This window comes from Sprattus sprattus (genome assembly GCF_963457725.1).
Source record: "Sprattus sprattus genome assembly, chromosome: 9".
In the NCBI taxonomy this organism is placed as follows: Eukaryota; Metazoa; Chordata; class Actinopteri; order Clupeiformes; family Clupeidae; genus Sprattus; species Sprattus sprattus.
Genome location: NC_137928.1, coordinates 31,037,427 through 31,055,956, shown reverse-complemented (window position 1 = coordinate 31,055,956; position 18,530 = coordinate 31,037,427). Strand labels below are relative to the sequence as shown.

Here is an 18,530-nt window from a genome sequence, read left to right as displayed (position 1 = left end):
CAGAATCAGTTCCCCGCTGCATCGTTGTGTTACGCCAGCTCGAGTTCCAGCTCAACTTTTACGCCACAGATGCTGTTACCTGAATTGAGCATGCATTTTCTTGAACTGCTTCCACTATTCAATTCAAAATAGTCCCGCATAGGACTCCCACGTTTTCTCCCTGTCATATCTGACTTCTTCACCTGATAATAAGGCCCACTTTAATTAGTTAGCGTCCTGACATGAAACCTTGAATGGATTTGACGTCCGCGTCTTGAAACGTTATTTCAGATTAGATTTTTAGCAGTCATTATTAGTTTCCATTTGTTTTAGTTCTAAATCAAATCAAATCAAATCAAACTTTATTTGTACGGCGCATTTCATACACAAAGGTAACACAATGCGCCTCACATTAGGAAAGAAGGGAAATAAAGGGGGGGGGGGGGGGGGGGGGGGGGTTACAAATACTTGTAAAGAGACATAGATAGATAAATAAGTAAACGTTCCATAAATGTAAAGTAGATACATTTTACATGATAACAGGGCATCACATGTCAACAGGGCATCACATGTCAACAGGGCATCACATGACAACAGAGCATCACATGACAACAGGGCATCACATGACAACAGGGCATTTTGTTTTCTATTGTGTTCTGTTTGCCGGGGCCGTACATGCATCCACTCGGCAAACAGGAAACACATTTGATGTAGCGGTACTTAATTGGGGGTTACAAACACTTGTGAAGAGACACGGATTCGTAAATAAATAAATGTTTCAAATTTAAATTAATACATTTTTACAGTGAGTGATAAGCCAGATCAAAGAGGTATGTCTTGAGTGTATGTTTAAATGTATCAACCGTTTCAGCCATTCTTAGGTATTCTGGCAGAGTATTCCAAAGGCTGGGGGCATAGAAGCTAAAAGCTGCTCTCCCATGTCTCTTAGTCCTGGCTTTTGGTACTATTAGGAGATCAGTGCCGGAGGACCTCAGGGTTCTACTGGGTGTGTACCTTGAGAGCATGTCTGTTATATATTCAGGTGCTTGACTATGGAGTGATTTATAGACTAGTAGGAGAATCTTGAAATCTATTCTAGAACTAACTAGGTAACCAGTGCAGGGATTTTAATACTGGTGTGATGTGCGCTCTCCGTCTTGTTTTAGTGAGGACTCGCGCTGCTGCATTCTGTATTGTTTGTAGTTGACTAATGGCTTTTTTTGGTAGACCAGACAAAAGAGAGTGCGTGAATCAGTCTTTCGGTGTCAGCCTGAGCGAGAAACGTTTGCACCTTAGCAATGTTTCTTAAGTGATAAAAAGATGTTTTAATCTACATCTTCAGGTAGTTTATTTTATTTGAGTTTACAGAAATAACCTCAAACCATTTTAGTTTTAGTTTCATCTTATTTATTTTTTCAGTTTACGATAATAACCCTGCAACACACACACACACAAACACACAAACACACACACATATATACACACAAACACACACACACACACACACACACATACAGTATTTACACACAAACACACACATACACACACACACACACACACACACACACACATATATACACACAAACACACACACACACACACACACACACATACAGTATTTACACACAAACACACACATACACACACACACACACACACACACACACACAAACACACACACATATATACACACAAACACACACACACACACACACACACACACACACACACACACACACATACAGTATTTACACACAAACACACACACATACACACACACATACACACACACACACACACACACACACACACACACACACGGACACACACACACACGCGCACGCACGAACGCACGCACGCACGCACGCACGCACGCACGCACGCACGCACACACACACACATGGCTCGGGTGAAGCGCCGTGGTCACATGGCTCGTGTCAAATGGTTCATGTCAATTGGATTAACTCTTTCCTGAATCTCATTTTGGTTGAACTCTAGTGATTTATCATCTATCAAAGTAAGCTGCTCTGACAATGAGTCCCTGATGAAATCATCTTTTTTTTAAGAGAATTTGAGGAGGGTTTTCAGGCTGCTCTGCAGTGAAGCCAGTAGATGTTTAGTGGTGGCTGAATAATGTATACTGCACATGGATGTACTGAAGGATGTTTTCATGTCAGCTACAAGGAAATAGTCTATAGTCTTGTCTATTAACATTGTATGTGTGGTACTGCACACTGGAAGAAACATTACCAACCCAAATGATCTATTTTGTGAAAATGATTAATTATGGGTAGACATCAGGGTAACATTCAGCTTGACTCACGTGTCAGTAATGCTGACTGTCACTGCACATGGCATCAAACTAAAAGAGCTCTCTAGGGTTGGAGCCTTTAGGTTGGTGAACTGGAGTATTGATAAATAGTTGAACTTACCTTCTATAGTAATCCTCCCTGTGCGTTGTGCTGGGTGCCTCTTGTCTGAGTTCATCAGACTCATTCAGCAGCACTTGAGGCTTGTTTACTTGTTATCAGACTAGGAGTGCTGGAAGCTGAGGGGCTTCTGCAGTGAAATCTGTCCCGTGTGGGGATGGTCCCTCTCCATCTATTGGATTACGGCAGGGATTTCATTTAGTATTAATCTGGAGCAGTCAGCCTTCAGCACAGGGTGCAGCTGTTGGCTGTCTGCTCAGTGCGGCTATTGTTTGTGAATGTGTGTGTGTGTGTGTGTGTGTGTGTGTGTGTGTGTGTGTGTGTGTGTGTGTGTGTGTGTGTGTGTGTCTGTGTGTGTCTGTGTGTGTGTGAGTGTGTGTGTGCTGAGCTGAGCTGAGCTGAGCTGGTGGTCGCGTGGAGCTAACCCCATCTCTCTCTTCACTTCCAACCTGGTCTCCTCTTCTGTCAGAATGAATCTCTTCTGCTTCTCTCTGGTAAGATCAACATTTTGTCTGGTTGTGTTGTCTGCTGCTGACTCCCCCCAGGAGTACAACAGCCATGTAGTTAGAGTTAGATAGGGAGAGAAAGCGAATGAGGGGGGGAATCATGGAGGAGTAGAGAGCTACAGCCATGTAGTTAGAGAGGGAGAGAAAGAGAATGAGGGGGGAATCATGGAGGAGGAGAGAGCTACAGCCATGTAGTTAGAGAGGGAGAGAAAGAGAATGAGGGGGGAATCATGGAGGAGGAGAGAGTGAGGGGAGTGAGGGGAGTAGGGGAGTTTGAGTTTGAGTAGGTATATGCACTATGTTTGTCTGCTATCTCAGTGTGGCTGTTTGTCTTCTTTAGCATACTGAAACTATATGTGATCATGTTTCACATGTGTTATCATTTAATATGTATCCATAACAGTATCATCTAGGCAGAACAATACATGGTGTTCATTTGAACACATTTTACACATGGTTCATTAGTTTTGTCATCAAATACATCAGAGGGACAATGACTGACTGTTCCGTAATGTCTGCATAGAAGATATGTCATTAAGAGTATAAGGATGTTTTCATAGAAGATATGTCAAAAAGAGAGTACAAGGATGTTTCATAGAAGATATGTCAATAAGAGTGTAAAGATGTTTTCATAGAAGATATGTCAATAAGAGTATAAGGATGTTTTCATATAAGATATGTCAATAAGAGTGTAAAGATGTTTTCATAGAAGATATGTCAATAAGAGTATTAGGATGTTTTCATAGAAGATATGTCAATAAGAGTGTAAAGATGTTTTCATAGAAGATATGTCAATAAGAGCATAAGGATGTTTTCATAGAAAGATATGTCAATAAGAGTGTAAAGATGTTTTCATATAAGATATGTCAATAAGAGTATAAGGATGTTTTCATAGAAGATATGTCAATAAGAGTAGAATGATGTTTTCATAGAAGATATGTCAATAAGAGTATTAGGATGTTTTCATAGAAGATATGTCAATAAGAGTGTAAAGATGTTTTCATAGAAGATATGTCAATAAGAGTATTAGGATGTTTTCATAGAAGATATGTCAATAAGAGTGTAAAGATGTTTTCATAGAAGATATGTCAATAAGAGCATAAGGATGTTTTCATAGAAAGAGGGCAACGTGTGCATGGTGGTCAAATGGCATAGTGTAAAGTCCAAACCCCTGACAGATGCTGGCTATGTTTGGCATGAATCAGGATTAATATCACCGGAGTCTTTTGGATCCCTTTCAAGACCTGGATATGACTCTGAATGAAGTTGCATAGAGCCACATGAGTTGATTTATATTGTCCATCACTCGTGGATAACCATGTAGTTATGTGAAATCAAATATAATTTGGAGAAATTAGTAAACAACATATAGAGATTCATTCCTATACACTTCTTCACTCCTCTGTAAATGCAGGGTATTCTGAGTGAAACTGCATAAACAAGTAATAGAAGATTTTTGTGATTTGCTGACTGTCTCCTAAAATCAAAGCAATATCTACAGGGGTAGAGAGAGGGGGGCATACTTACAATGAGGCAGGTTAAAAAGAACAATTAACTAGTAATAACAGCCAACACCACTACTGTCCTCCACCATCCATCAAACAACAGATAACATTCTCTGAGAGAGGACCGTGTTGCCTGGAGCTCTACCTCTCTGAGCAACCATGCTACACACTAATAACATTGATTAACATTGGTATGATCCTGAGAGGAACAGCATCGCAGTCCTAATCTCTGTGCTGGTGTGTCCTGTGCAGGAGGGTTCTCTGGATAGTCTGTATGAGGCAGTACCAGACTCCAGTAACACAGAGGTGTACAGCATCCCCACCAGATCCCGCAGTCATGCCGCTTTGCTGGACGACAACAATAAGTGGCATGCGTCTCGGCACTCCAGTTCAACGGTACCAGCACACCTCTGACAGCTCCGCTACGACATACTCATCACAGACAGGAACTCCAGCAGTCAGCGGGCACACAACTACTCTTGCAAGATGTCACTTGATTGACTGTTTTCTTTACTTTAAGTTAACATCTGTGCCATGAGACGGCCTGTGCAATACATGACGTCTATAGTGTTACACCAGAAATCTTTAAATCAGTCCGTCACCACACCCACAGTTTCTACAGTCTGTGCAGGACCAACAAATCCACTGCACACTCACATAACCTGATGTTCAAAATGACAAACTGTAGTAACATAACTGGTAGTAACATAAGCACAAATTCTGACCACATTTCCTCTTTTTCCCAGGATCTCACCCATGCCTCAAAGAAGAAGACGAGAAGGTGAGCTTGGCCTACTGTGCTTAGACACTTTATTCAGTGCTTCAGGGCTATGGGGGAGTGAAAGTGTTGTGCCTTGTACACCATGGGAGCAAAATGGTCCCAAAGACCCTGGATCCTCTAGGAGATAATACCTATGGTTGAGGCTCTTTGCTTGAATCCTGCCGCTCGATCCTATATAGTCTTTACACTCTAAGCTTTCAAGCATCTGTCTATTTATACCCAGTACCGTGCTCTTAAGGATGAGATGGGAGGGACCAGCAAAGCTGCATTAGGTAGAGCACAGAATTCCTGGCATTTCTTTCAAACTAAAAGCATGGATAATGTTCATTAAAATGGGTTGTTGGTGTATTGGCTGTCTTACTGCAAAGCTGTTTGGAATTTGAACCACAGAAAAAAACACATTTATGGAATTGCTAAGTGCATGTTCCTCACACAAGCATTTTAAGTGGATTCGGCTCATCCATTTAAATATCCCTGTCTGACTGTTGAGGGCTCAGAAAAATGCAAATGCTCTTCTAGATCTTTCTAGATGAAGAAGGATGTTTGACTCACATACTATAACCTTCCATGGGGTGGATAAGCACCATGGAAAGTAAAGATGCCCCACTAAAAGTCCCTTCAGTGTAAAGAAGCCCCACTAAAAGTCCCTTCAGTGTAAAAGCTGACATGACAGGGTGACCCAGTGAGAGCTTAAGCCTCTCCCCACATCCACTTAAAAGCACTTCAGATCAGCAGCAAAGGCTGCACTGACCCCAGCTGCTACAGATCACAGCAAACCTGCATGGGGCAGTTAACCTGCATGGGGTAGTTAACCATGGGAAGGTTGGCTCTCACTTAAGCGTAATTTATGCTCAGAGGCGCAAGCGCAGGCACAAGAGGCCCTTGCAAGCCCCTTTTCACGCCTTGCGTGCGTCGGCTGATTTTTCTAGACTTCAACAACATTTTCAACAACATTTACACAAGCCTCGCAGCCTGCAAGGCTGTGATTGGTCTGCTGGTGGGTTGACTACGTCCTGTCTGGATGATTATAACCCATCGTAATGAACCGAAACCACTTGTAATGAACCGAAGTTAGTTTGAATTGTTTATTTTGATGAATATGCTATTCGCTAGCGCGGCCTCTATGGAATTTCCCCTATACGTTAGCATTAAGCTAACGTAGTTTCTATCACAGTTTAAATATGCAATGCTATGTGAAACGAATGTTACGACATGAGATTTCTAAAATGTGTTCTGCATGCCTACTCAGTTTTACAGTGCTTCCCAAGTTAAGGTTTGAAAGAACTTCAACCTTTAGACTTTCTGTTAGAGAACCTGTTATCTATCTGCCGAGCAAATGTCAGGCTCCTATACAAAAACATTAACGTGAATTAATTGATGCTAATACCTAGCGCGGTCTCAATGGAATTTCCCCTATACATTAGCATTAAGCTAACGTATTTTCTATCACAGTTTAAACATGCAATGCTATGTGAAACGAATGTTACGAGATAAAGGTTTGAAAATAACTTCAAGCTTCAGACTTTCTGTTAGGGAAACTGTTTTCTATCTGCAGAGCAAATTACCTATTGTTCTGGAGGTGAATTGCTTTGCAACCCAGGCAACCTTTTAGGGAGCATGAATTGCTATGAGTACATTTACACAACATTTACACAACAATGTGACACCGTAGCAGAAGCATGCTGGCCCCTTTAGCTGAGAGGACAGACTCTAGCCTCTGTAGGGCATGCAATGTCCTCTCCTCTCTGCACATATAGACAGACCCCATACTGTATGTTCAGAGTAGGAGGGAGGACTCAAGTTCGTGGCCATATGTTTGTGTGTTTTTATGATGACAGGGATGTTTCTGTATGAACTCATTTATGTTTTTGTTTCCAGAGAGATGATGTCACACTCTGTATCTGACAATGAAGCACTAGGTATGTACAGTGAATTCAAGCTAATCTGTTCAAATTGGCTACTTCGGGAAAGTTATTAAGAGCAGGTTTGTTGAAAAATGTACACTGCTAAAAAGAGATTAAAATCTTCGCCAGAATAATCAAATATTGCAAACAAATACCTGCCAACATTTAAGTTTCCTGTCCTGCCCTGGCATTTAAACAGCATCTAAATTAGCCAGCTTATTCATTCGGCAACTGGCCAACCTGCCTACACATAGAGTGGGTTGTGGGTTACGGGTTGCAGTTAAAGATGGGTTGAAATTGCTTGTAGTGTGTGGATTGTGTGCGTAAATTGTGTTTAATAGAAAATCTGGCATCTTGAGTAAGGTAAGACCAACATACAAAGTCTATGGATCCGTGTATGATGATTATTCATAATAAAGTTTGAGGGACGGGAACATTTCCCAGATTTCCCCTGAGTTTCCCAGGAGAAACAACAAAACTGGAGGGTGCTGGGAGATGGCCTTGTAATTCAGAACAAACACGGTAGTGTTGGCAAGTACACAGCTGCTCTCTGGTGTTCCAGAACTGTCCACATAGGCACAAATAATGAACATTCATTTTTAGTTTGAAAAAAGAAAATAGACTTATTTTGGTACTGTGGACGTTGACCATAGAAAAGAAAAAGGGGTCTGTAATCAAGTCACTTACTTCTACTGGCTGAGGTCTGCCACACAAGGTTGCACACACACATTTACTAGATAAAGGGAGGGGTAATCCAGACATTGTAACCTACTTGTTGTCTGGGCAGCAAATGTGCTTCATCTGTGTGCTCTGAGGGTCATGTGACGTGCTGCAGCTCATCAGCAAATCAGAATATAATGGTTTTGCTTTTTTTCCTTCCTGAAGATAACGCCTCCAGCAGTAATGGTCCCCCACTCTGGCTCCCCGCCAGAAACCCAGAAGATGTCCTCCACATCAAGACCAATCAGAATGAAGGTAAATGATTTACTCCACATCAAGACCAATCAGAATGAAGGTAAATGATTTACTCCACATCAAGACCAATCAGAATGGAGGTAAATGATTTACTCCACATCAAGACCAATCAGAATGAAGTTAAATGATTTACTCCATATCAAGAACAATCAGAATGAAGGTAAATGATTTACTCCACATCAAGAACAATCAGAATGAAGTTAAATGATTTACTCCATATCAAGAACAATCCGAATGAAGGTAAATGATTTACTCCACATCAAGAACAATCCGAATGAAGGTAAATGCTCTGAGGATCTGAGCGTTTCTCTTCACGCCCACAAGCAAAAGTAGAGTGTAGTATTTATAGTATTGCTGGCCAGATAAAATAGTATAGCATAGTATTTATAGTATTGATGGCCAGGTGAAACTGGAATGGCAATGGCACCAAATCCTCCGTGGAGGCGATAGAAGAGGCAGGCAGACATCAGTTCTGAGAGTGTTTCTTAAGGCACTTGGCTGTCATGTGCAGGATTAATCAGGTGACAGATGGACTTTCTGAGCAAACAGATTCTGCAATGGAGCCTCCCGACATGAGCCCAAATCACAGCTTACCCTGAAACACAACCGATCCTAAACTGGGTCGCTGGGTCGGACCACCAAAACACTGACCATGCGGACGTACAGAAACAGACATACATCTTTAGGTCTTTAATTCTCACCAACATGAGCTGAATAGAAGGGAACAAATCCTGTATCCAATGGCAACCAAAGGCAGGCAGACACTTTCCATAATGAAGCTCTGTGGACTAAGCAGCACTCATCAAGGGGAAGTGATTTCCCTGCTGAACACGGGGGACTTTTCCCCTGATTCAGCAGACATGGCTGTGCCGCACTAACAGGACTCGTGCTGGTCTAGTGGAGTCCCTTATGGCACAGTTCACTCATTACGTAATCCTTCCCCTTTGTGTTTTAGTCCTGATTACATATACAACATCATTTCAAAGAAACTGGGTGTTAGTCTGGATGTTTCCTTTGTTTTATATTTAAATACTGATAATACTGAAAATAAAGCACATTCATATCTCATTCGTAGTGGTCAAAAATAAACGGACAAACCATGAATATTTTATGGAAAAATAATGTTGGTTTTAATGTCTTTTTCAAATGATTAGAGCCGGCAACCTCTCTGAAACAGTTAGACCACAGGACATCACATGAAAACCTACACCTGAAGAATTCAGGGCCAGTGAAGGTGAGCCCTTGTCTTAAGTAAGAGAAATACTGCTTGCTCAGACCCAACGAGTGCAACAAGCTCATTTGTGTTTTTCTTGTGTGGCTCCCGGATCGTCTGTTATGAGGAACAGGACCCCAACCAACAGCTTCAAAATGGCAGAGAGAGAGATCCGGTGAGTTCCTCATCCTGCCACCGCCTCCTCTAGCCACGGCCCCCCTCTCACCCCCCTCTCCCCTAGGCATGCTTGTTGCCCTAAATGGGGGTAATCACTTAGGGCAGATGCTGGGTGTAAATGCTGGGCAGATGGTGCAGAGAAAGGGAGAGAGGGTTCTCCTGTACTGACTTGTTAATCCTCACAGTACATGTTGAGAAGGGGCGGGGGGGGGGGGGGGGGGAGAAGGAGAGAGTGAATAAGACTGTGTGTGTGTGTGTGTGTGTGTGAGTGTGAGTGTGAGTGTGTGTGTGTGTGTGTGTGTGTGTGTGTGTGTGTGTGTGTGTGAGTGAGTGAGTGTGTGTGTGTGTGTGTGTGTGTGTGTGTGTGTGTGTGTGTGTGTGTGTGTGTCTGTGTGACTGTGTGTGTGTGTGTGTGTGTGTGTGTGTGTGTGTGTACATGTACTGGATATAAGTGGAGCTGGCACTCTATCCTTCATTTTTGTCTGTTCCATTGAGTACTGGCAAAGGCAAAGATCTACCAGGCCAAATGGTACCTACCATGTGGCTCATGCCAAGACTTGGACAGACAGCCTGGCAAAGACTGGCACCTGACAGAATGAAAGGTTGGCTGTGTTGGGACTCTGTTACAGTCAGCCCTCTGGTGCCATCTAATGACATGTATTTTTATTTTTGACCTTTTAATCACTAGACTGTCACAAACAAAAAGCAAATAAGACAGCCAAGAGGAACCATCAGGAGAAGTCAAAAGGCTGGGAAGAAAGGGAGTGGAAATGTCCGACCAAGAAGCATAAGCAAGTCCACAGGTGCCCCAAAGAACACAATATCTGAACATCTTTTCAATTATTTTCAATAGCAATGATATTAAATATTTAAATGTGAATAAAAAAGATATGGGTGTTCATTTTGTGATTTTTCATGTACAGTACGAAAGAAATCCAGGTATGAACAATGCCCTTAATAAAATAAAAATGCAGCCTAATGGTTTCTGTCTGCAGGTAAAGGTCACTCAAATGGTCGTGGCCCAAGCCCAGCTGCATGCAGAGGTGTGGAGGTGCCCCCACCGACCACAGAGAACGGCATCCACAGACTGGACCTCCGAGATGGCGGCAAGGCCCCAGGCTCCAGGGAGCGCCAGAGCTGGAGTGCCCCAACTGAGGGGACCCAAGCCTGGTGTCCCTCGTACCACACCTGCCGGAGACCCAACACTGATCACCGTGTATACTCCCAAGACCTCACACTGCCCACGGGCAAGGAGTGGACCAAAACAGACCAAGACAGACGCTTAAGGAGAGACGGACCCGTCCATGCCAGTATGGTTCACTCGGTCACAGATGTGGATCTCCAAGCCTCAAAAGTAAGCAATAAAGAGTCAATTCCACTTGTTTCCCTTTGTTAGGTTTTGCTATGTTCCTGAGTGAAGGTGCAGCTCAGCACACTTTCTGCTTTTAAGTTGACAATCTTCCTAGATTCCTAGAGTAATCTGGTTTGTGTTCATCATGGTGAACACTGTTCTTTCATGAACGATGAGCATGTGCACTTTATGTTTGTGTGTTATGGTGCAGCCAGATAGATTAAAAGCCTTAATCCTGGATTGCGACTCCAGCATGCCTGATTGCACAGTGGATTAGGTCATGCCATTGTCCATAGGGTGTTCTGGGGACCAGTGGCCTGGCTGGGTCACCTCCATGTACATATCTTATAGGCTCAAGGTACTGGGTTTGCTTTACATGGCAAACAAACACAAATGATGATCAACTTCCCTGCTTTCATCTTTGCTAAATGATGAGATGAAGAGATGAAAAGTCATTGGTATAAGGAAATGAACAGATTTGTCCTGTGAAAGTAAAAGACAAGGGCCTCATTTGCCTAAACATTAATGCAATATAAACCCTTCAGTAAATAAAACAGACAAGAGTAGTCTCATAGACCAGTAGAGTCAGTGGTTACAACATAATGGGTCCAAATTTGTTAAGGCAACGACTTGTGTGTTAAGTGTGTGACGTCATGGTATTATGCAAATGAAAGCAAGCAACATAAGATATGTAAGGGATAACGGCCGACGAGCTGTCCAGTTATACGAATTTAATGGACGCTGCGGGGCAAAGAACACCACGACGCGAACACCATAACTGGACAGCTCGGAGGCCGTTATCCCGCTTATCTCCCGTTTACAACATCCAAAAATGTTTTTATTATTATTATTTAGAATTTCCTTTATCTTTAGGAAATTTAATATGCATAATAACCTGATGAATTCTTGATTTGAAGCCTAGTGCTCCCGTTAGAGAAAGTAGTGAGAAAGTAGTGCGTGGAACCGGACCTTTAGTTTCCCCAGGCGTTGCTGCAAAGTGACACTCATGAGCTCACCTCTGTAAAGTAAGCGGACACACGGACACAGGTATTGTTCATAAGGTTTTACTATTTACAGTTGAACTCCACGTTTCCGTTGATGGTGAAGTTGGACAGAGCAACAGGGAGGTCAAGTTTAGTAATTTTGGTCGAAGGCTAGTTAGCCGTGTGAGCTACCATCTGTTACAATGTTTTTTTTTTTCTAAGCGCTAACAGCCGCCTACAAATAATATTCGAGAGTTTCAGTTAAGAATTCCTATACTCTGCAACATTTGTGTAGAACATAAACAACTAACCGAGTAAATTTAGACGTATAAAAAGTCGTGTAGATAGCTTAATTGACATAAAACATTGCCCACTAACTTGTCCCAACACGCCGCCATCTTGGTTCAAATTATCCTAGCTGTCAAAAAATAAACGTTACGTTGGTTGTCAATGGTAACCATTCAAGAGCATTGATATGGAACGGCGATTTAACGTTTCTACTGGGACTACGTCCAAGGTGTCCATCTATACGAACTTAATGTACACCCCATTAGCCAATCAGAAAACAGTATTTCGTTCCAGAGGGAGATAATAGGGAAATGATTGGAGAAATGATAATGGAAAGGTAAGTTAAGAGGTTTGTAGGAATGGGTAGGCTCATTTCTTTAGGGCAAAAAGTCCCTTTGCCACCCATGTGGTGGAGAAAAGAACACACTGGATCTGCACTTCAATCAATAGACCAAAAACATTAAGATCGTCTTCAAAGCATTTTCTCGCCAAGTCAATAAATATTCAGAGTTTAATGGCAAAAGTGTCTCAGCCACACAACAGAAACACAAGAGAAAAGTATTGATACCTGTGAGGGACCAAGGCGGCCACCCCACGTTTGGGATGTTGGCTGGCTGGAGCTGGTGTTGAAGATGGGACAAAACAATGGGTAGAAGATGGTGGCTTTCTTTTAAATGCCAAAAGGGTCCACCCTCGAAGGCACTTAGGTCTGTGCACAGTTATGAAATTACCAAATGAACATGCACTGGTAATCAAAATAGCTTGTTGCTAACCCATGTTGCGCATCTATCAGTGACTTTCCGCTTCCTTCTGGTCTGTGTGTCATTCAGAAGATGAAACTTCCTGTTCCTCAAATGCCAAGTCTGAAGTTTTGCAATCACAATTAAAAGAGAAAGGAAAGTTTGCTATGATGCAAAAAGTCCTTTTTTCAGGAATCTTCCAAAGACATCTGACACATTTAAAAAATATTATTTTAATAGACAAATTAAATCTACCACCACTACTACTACTATAAATACTACTTCCAACAATACTAATCATAATAATAATAATAATACAAATAATACTAATACTAGTTGTAGTAGTTTAATAATGATTTTCCACTACAATGTGAGACTACATCCAATTAATTTGGCAGTAACTCTTATTGTAAATTGCAGATATCCATCTTCCTAGAAATGACAGCATAAGAACTTGCTCAACACAGAGCACAAACTGCACACCCAAGCACTTAGTGTTTCCTCTCTGAAACCCCATAACAGACAGAAGTGTGACATGACTTCCTGTTTCATTTGAGGAAGCCATCAAACAGAGACTCTAGTTCCACTGAAGAGTTCCATTTCTATTTGGTGTTCAATGGTCAACGTGCTCTTTAACAGACAGGGACAGTGTTTTTTTTTTTTTTTTTTAAACCTTCAACTCCTCAACAATGCTCCAAAGGGCCGCTTCAAGTGTGTCTGACAAACCCAAAAGCCTGAAACCAAAGGTAGGTCAAAATGAGACTTATGCAAGTCTGTCTATATTCAAAATACTGGATGTTCAAATTGAACTTCTGAAACACCATCAACTTCCACTGTATCTGTGTTGCATTAAAATGGATGAAATGGTGATGACCTGAGATCCCAAACCATCCGAGACCAGTGAATCTTTAGCAACGGGTGAAATCTGGTGGTCAAATGAAGGCAAATTGATTCTTAGTGTCCAATGGTTGTGAGCGAGTGCTTAAATTGACTAGGATTGTGGGGTTTGCTGCCTTCTTTTTTTGGCCGTTGTGATAAGCAGCTGTCAATCTTTAGAAGATAGACAGCATTGAAAGGATCCTATAACAACTCAACCGAGGCAGTGTGAATCTATTCCACTTTAGAAAAGAGTTTGAGTAGAAGAGATACTAGAAACATTTTGGAAGTTTTTGCACTTCTACTGTAGAACTGAGCATTTTCTAATCTTTGGCACATTTCACACAGCGATCCACCAGCTTTGGAAGGTTTGACAAACACCAACCACCAGCAGTGAAACCTCAGGAAAATGCAACAGCTATGGTAAGCATATTGTCTAAGATTTATAACTTGAGTTGTAGAAACATATACTATGAGAGCATAAACCTCAATGCGTAGGCTTCCATTTTCCCTTTTTGTCTAAGATGAAAACATTGTGCTCATTTATATGCAGGTATATTTGTACTTATAGATATATGTTTGTGTATGTAGATGTTGATAAGTGTGAATGTATACTTGTTGTGTGTGTTTATGAGTCATGCACTGTATAAGTTGTAGAGTGTTTGTGTACATATGTTTGTGTTAATTGCGTTTTGCGTTTTGTCTTTGCGTGTCTGCTCATGACCCAGCTTGATGAGGGAAACTCCACTCCTGAGGATTGTGAGCCAGGCAGACAGGGGACTTTGAGTAAGAAGATGAGGGCCATATCTCTTACCATGCGCCTCAAGATGGGCAGGAAATGTGCCAAGAATCTCTCAGAGGACATGGTGAGTGACTCACTCAATCTGATCTGAATCTGATATTATGACAGATTGGGAACAGCATGTCAAAAGTACAAATTCAACAGTAATGGGGAAGTACACGTGTTGCTGAATAGGTAAAGGAACATACATGTGGTCAACTGAATTAGCTAATGGACAATGGAAATTACAGAACTAAAAACACCATATACCATAAACATAAATGTAAGGTTTGTTAATATTCTATTTGTGAAGAAATATACAAATGTCACAATAACATACAAAGCAATGGCCGCTTTAAATTCTGTCAAAGGTTTTCTTTCTTTTTTTGAATCCATTTCAATCACTTCTCCAGGTTGGCGAGACAGACAAAGATCAAGAGGAAGAAAAAGAGATCAGTCCTAGCGATAAGCCGAGTGACTCTTCAGAGAGTCTGTACAGCGGACAGAGTTCTACCAGTAAGTGTGCATCTCCATCACATACCTTACACACTCAATCACTGCTGTTGTTAACATCATAGCGATCAGGTTTAAAGACCTTTCAAAAGCCTTTTGACTATCTCTATTCCAACACATCTGAGCCAGTGTTATCATAGCCGTGTGCCTGCCTCATGTGTTACTGGCTCAGGTGGTGTGGTGAGTGTTATCATAGCCGTGTGCCTGCCTCGTGTGTTACTGGCTCATGTGTTACTGCCTCTTGTGTTACTGGCTCAGGTGGTGTGGTGAGTGTTATCATAGCCGTGTGCCTGCCTCGTGTGTTACTGGCTCATGTGTTACTGCCTCTTGTGTTACTGGCTCAGGTGGTGTGGTAAGCAGCTCTGATCGCTCCAGCAACAGAGACAGCCTGAGACTGGAGGAGGAGCTGCCCTACTCTGGCCAGGTCTGCGGACGAGCCCGGGTACACACAGACTTCGTTCCAAGCCCCTATGACACAGACTCCCTCAAGCTCAAGGTAGACCTGCCAACAACATTGCACACTAATTATCACCTCATATATGAGATAAAGCTCAAGGTAGACCTGCCAACAACATTGCACACTAATTATCACCTCATATATGAGAGCCATAAAATCTGCTTCGGCATTGGTAATAGATGGTCTGATGGAATTTGCCAGACTGTCAAAGAGCTGTTGAAGTTCAGTTGCTTGTTTCTTTGTATTTGCATTTGTGTCTGTTTTTTAAGCACTTGAATTTGCCCTCACAGGTCGGAGACATTATAAGCGTCATAAGTAAACCCCCTATGGGCATATGGACAGGCATGCTTAACAACAGAGTGGGAAACTTTAAGTTCATCTATGTCGACATGCTTCCTGAAAAAGAGAAAGACGAAGACACTCCCAAGATAAGGCCTCAGAGACTTTCCAAAAGGTCACGACCCACAACCCTCCTGGAACTACTTGAACGGCTGCAATTAGAGGTGAGTGCTTACAAGGTCAATAACTAAACTAAAATAATTAATATTACTGTGAAATAAACGGCTCACCCCCATAATGAGATTAAACCCTTTAATTCTATATTTAGGTGAGGATCATTACCTTGCAAATGCTAATACTAAAATCCCAACCATTCCCTCCTCTCTGATTCAAAGGAGTATGCCTCTTCACTGCTACTGAATGGCTACCAAACGGCTGATGACTTGATACATCTACAAGAGAAACACCTTACAGAACTTAACATCACTGATCCTGAACATCGGCGACGGCTGCTTGCTGTCGCTAACGTCTACTATGAAGTAGGAGGTGAGAGGCCGATATCTGATAGTCATGACGTCCATTTTATGGAATGGAAAAAACTGATTTTATAGTGCAATCTAGGCCTACATGTGTTCATCAGGTTTTCAGTCATTGTGGACACACCACAACCTAGAGTGAAACTGCTTGCAAAGAGCAACTATTTCCTTAGATCTTTTTTTTAGCTGTGAATGCAAAACAGCTTAGACAGTGTAGGCTAAGACCTGGATACCACATCTGCTCCTCTGCCTAGACAGTATCCACTTACTCAGCACAGATATCAGTCATACAGGGCTTTTTTGGGCTTAAATTTAGGTCAGCAAAATTGTTCCGTTCATCTAATGTGGAAACAGGTGGCATTTGTGTGGGCCAACTCTATGGGTTGTTTTAGTAAACATGCTGCTATGAGCCTCCGAGACAGCCAGTAATTTCATTAAGCTAAAAGCCATTAGGGGTATGCTGTGACTAACCTCATTTATCAGCCCGAGATGGAATTAACAGACAGGTGTCCGTTTGGGAATCCCAGTGTGTATTTTTAATATATCACATTTATTTACCACCATCAGGTGATGACCGCAACAATGATAAAGAGGACGAAGAGACGAATGACTGCCCGCGGGACTCTGGCTGTTTTATTCCATCAGAGTGTTCCGACAGCAAGGATGATGTGGAAGGTCACCCAGCAACACCTGATGCTCCGGAACACTGATGATGACATGTCGCTTGCTATCCATGGCTATGCCCTTGTATATTCTATAATTAATTTAGCACGTGTGTCCCCAGTCATGTTCTCATGGTCTTTATTCAATTCAGATGGCCATGAGTGGTCTGCGTTTACAAAACATGAGTAAGCCTATTAGATGTTTTATGTTTTTTTATTTTTCCAAATCACCTTGAATGGAGTCAACATTGTCTGTTACAAATATCTTTTTTTTCAGATTGACTGTGAAAAGGTTTGTGTGTGAGTGTGTGTGTGTGTGTGTGTGTGTGTGTGAATGACAGAGAGAGGCTCTCTTTTTTTATTAACGTTTTATCGTAATATATTTAATCAGTGTACATAGTCAACCTGAACAACATAATAAAACCAATAAAATATTTACCATGAATACTTGCCATTTGTCCACTTATCTGACCAAATATGTATTCATCAGGCTTCTCCTCGTGTTCTGTAGCAGAGTTGAATTTTGCAGTTTTGTGCCAAAGGGCTGTTTGACTCAGATTGGGTCCAGCATGTTTGGGGTGAACTTGACCAGGTCCACCACAGTGAGTGCATAGTCCATACAGTGAAGCATGGAGGTGGGAGTGTGCTGATATGGGGCTGCATGAGTGCAAAAAGTGTTTGGAAGATGACATTTATAGATCATGAATGCCGGTGGAAACATCAAAATACTGGCTGACAAGATGACTCAACCCACACTCAATGGCTTCCCAACACCCAACACTAACATCAAAAACCTTGGTGTAACTATCAACCAAGACCTCCTACTTGACTCACACATAAAACAGACATCAAAGACATCAAAGACATCATTTTTTCATTGACGCAATATTGCCAAAATTAGAAAGGTCCTATCCCTCCAAGATGCAGAAAAACTAATCCATGCATTTATTACTTCCCGCCTCGATTACTGTAATGCTCTCCTGTCCGGATGCAGCATCAACACAATAAAGAGCCTTCAACTTATACAGAACGCTGCTGCTCGTACACTCACCAGAACTAAAAAAATATGAACACATCTCACCGGTACTCGCCTCGTTGCATTGGCTCCCCGTCAAAAGTAGAATCGATTTCAAAGTACTCCTGCTAACATATAAAGCCCTAAACGACCTGGCTCCAAACTACCTCAAGGAATTAATCGTCCCCTATTGCCCTTCAAGGCTGCTCTGTTCCCAGAGAGCAGGCCTCCTGGTAATTCCAAGAATTTCAAAAACTAAAAGTGTATCCTGTTTGCTGAGTGGATGCATGTACGGCCCCGGCATAACAGCTTATACTTCAATGTAACGAACAATACAGCCAAGACATTCCTCTTTAGTGCATCTTATAGCCAAAAGAAATTGCGTCAACAAACCCATCACCTGCTGCGCTAGCCAAAAGTGTGTCCTGTTTGCTGAGTGGATGCTTGTACGGCCCCGGCATAACAGCTCATACTTCAATGTAACAAATTATACAGCCAAAAGTAACTGCGTCAACAAACCCATCACCTGCTGCGCTAGCTAAAAGTGTATCCTGTTTGCTGAGTGGATGCATGCACGGCC

General features: G+C 42.0%; 1 protein-coding gene across 1 annotated transcript; it reads left to right on the top strand.

The window, feature by feature from the left end:
• The first annotated feature begins 14,491 nt into the window (after positions 1 to 14,491).
• samsn1a (SAM domain, SH3 domain and nuclear localisation signals 1a) lies at positions 14,492 to 17,238 on the top strand. Its single transcript, XM_080844233.1, has 6 exons — positions 14,492 to 14,573; positions 14,902 to 15,004; positions 15,346 to 15,497; positions 15,749 to 15,961; positions 16,133 to 16,283; positions 16,841 to 17,238. The coding sequence occupies exons 1-6, from the start codon at positions 14,502 to 14,504 to the stop codon at positions 16,981 to 16,983; spliced, it is 834 nt and encodes a 277-aa protein (XP_080700359.1). The 5' UTR covers positions 14,492 to 14,501; the 3' UTR covers positions 16,984 to 17,238.
• The last annotated feature ends 1,292 nt before the right edge of the window (positions 17,239 to 18,530 follow it).

Coding starts and splice junctions, on each gene's coding strand:
- samsn1a (XM_080844233.1), top strand. CDS start 14,502: ATGAGGGCCATATCTCTTACCATGCGCCTCAAGATGGGCAGGAAATGT. Junction 14,574..14,901: donor AGAATCTCTCAGAGGACATG/GTGAGTGACTCA, acceptor TCACTTCTCCAG/GTTGGCGAGACAGACAAAGA. Junction 15,498..15,748: donor CAGACTCCCTCAAGCTCAAG/GTAGACCTGCCA, acceptor TTGCCCTCACAG/GTCGGAGACATTATAAGCGT.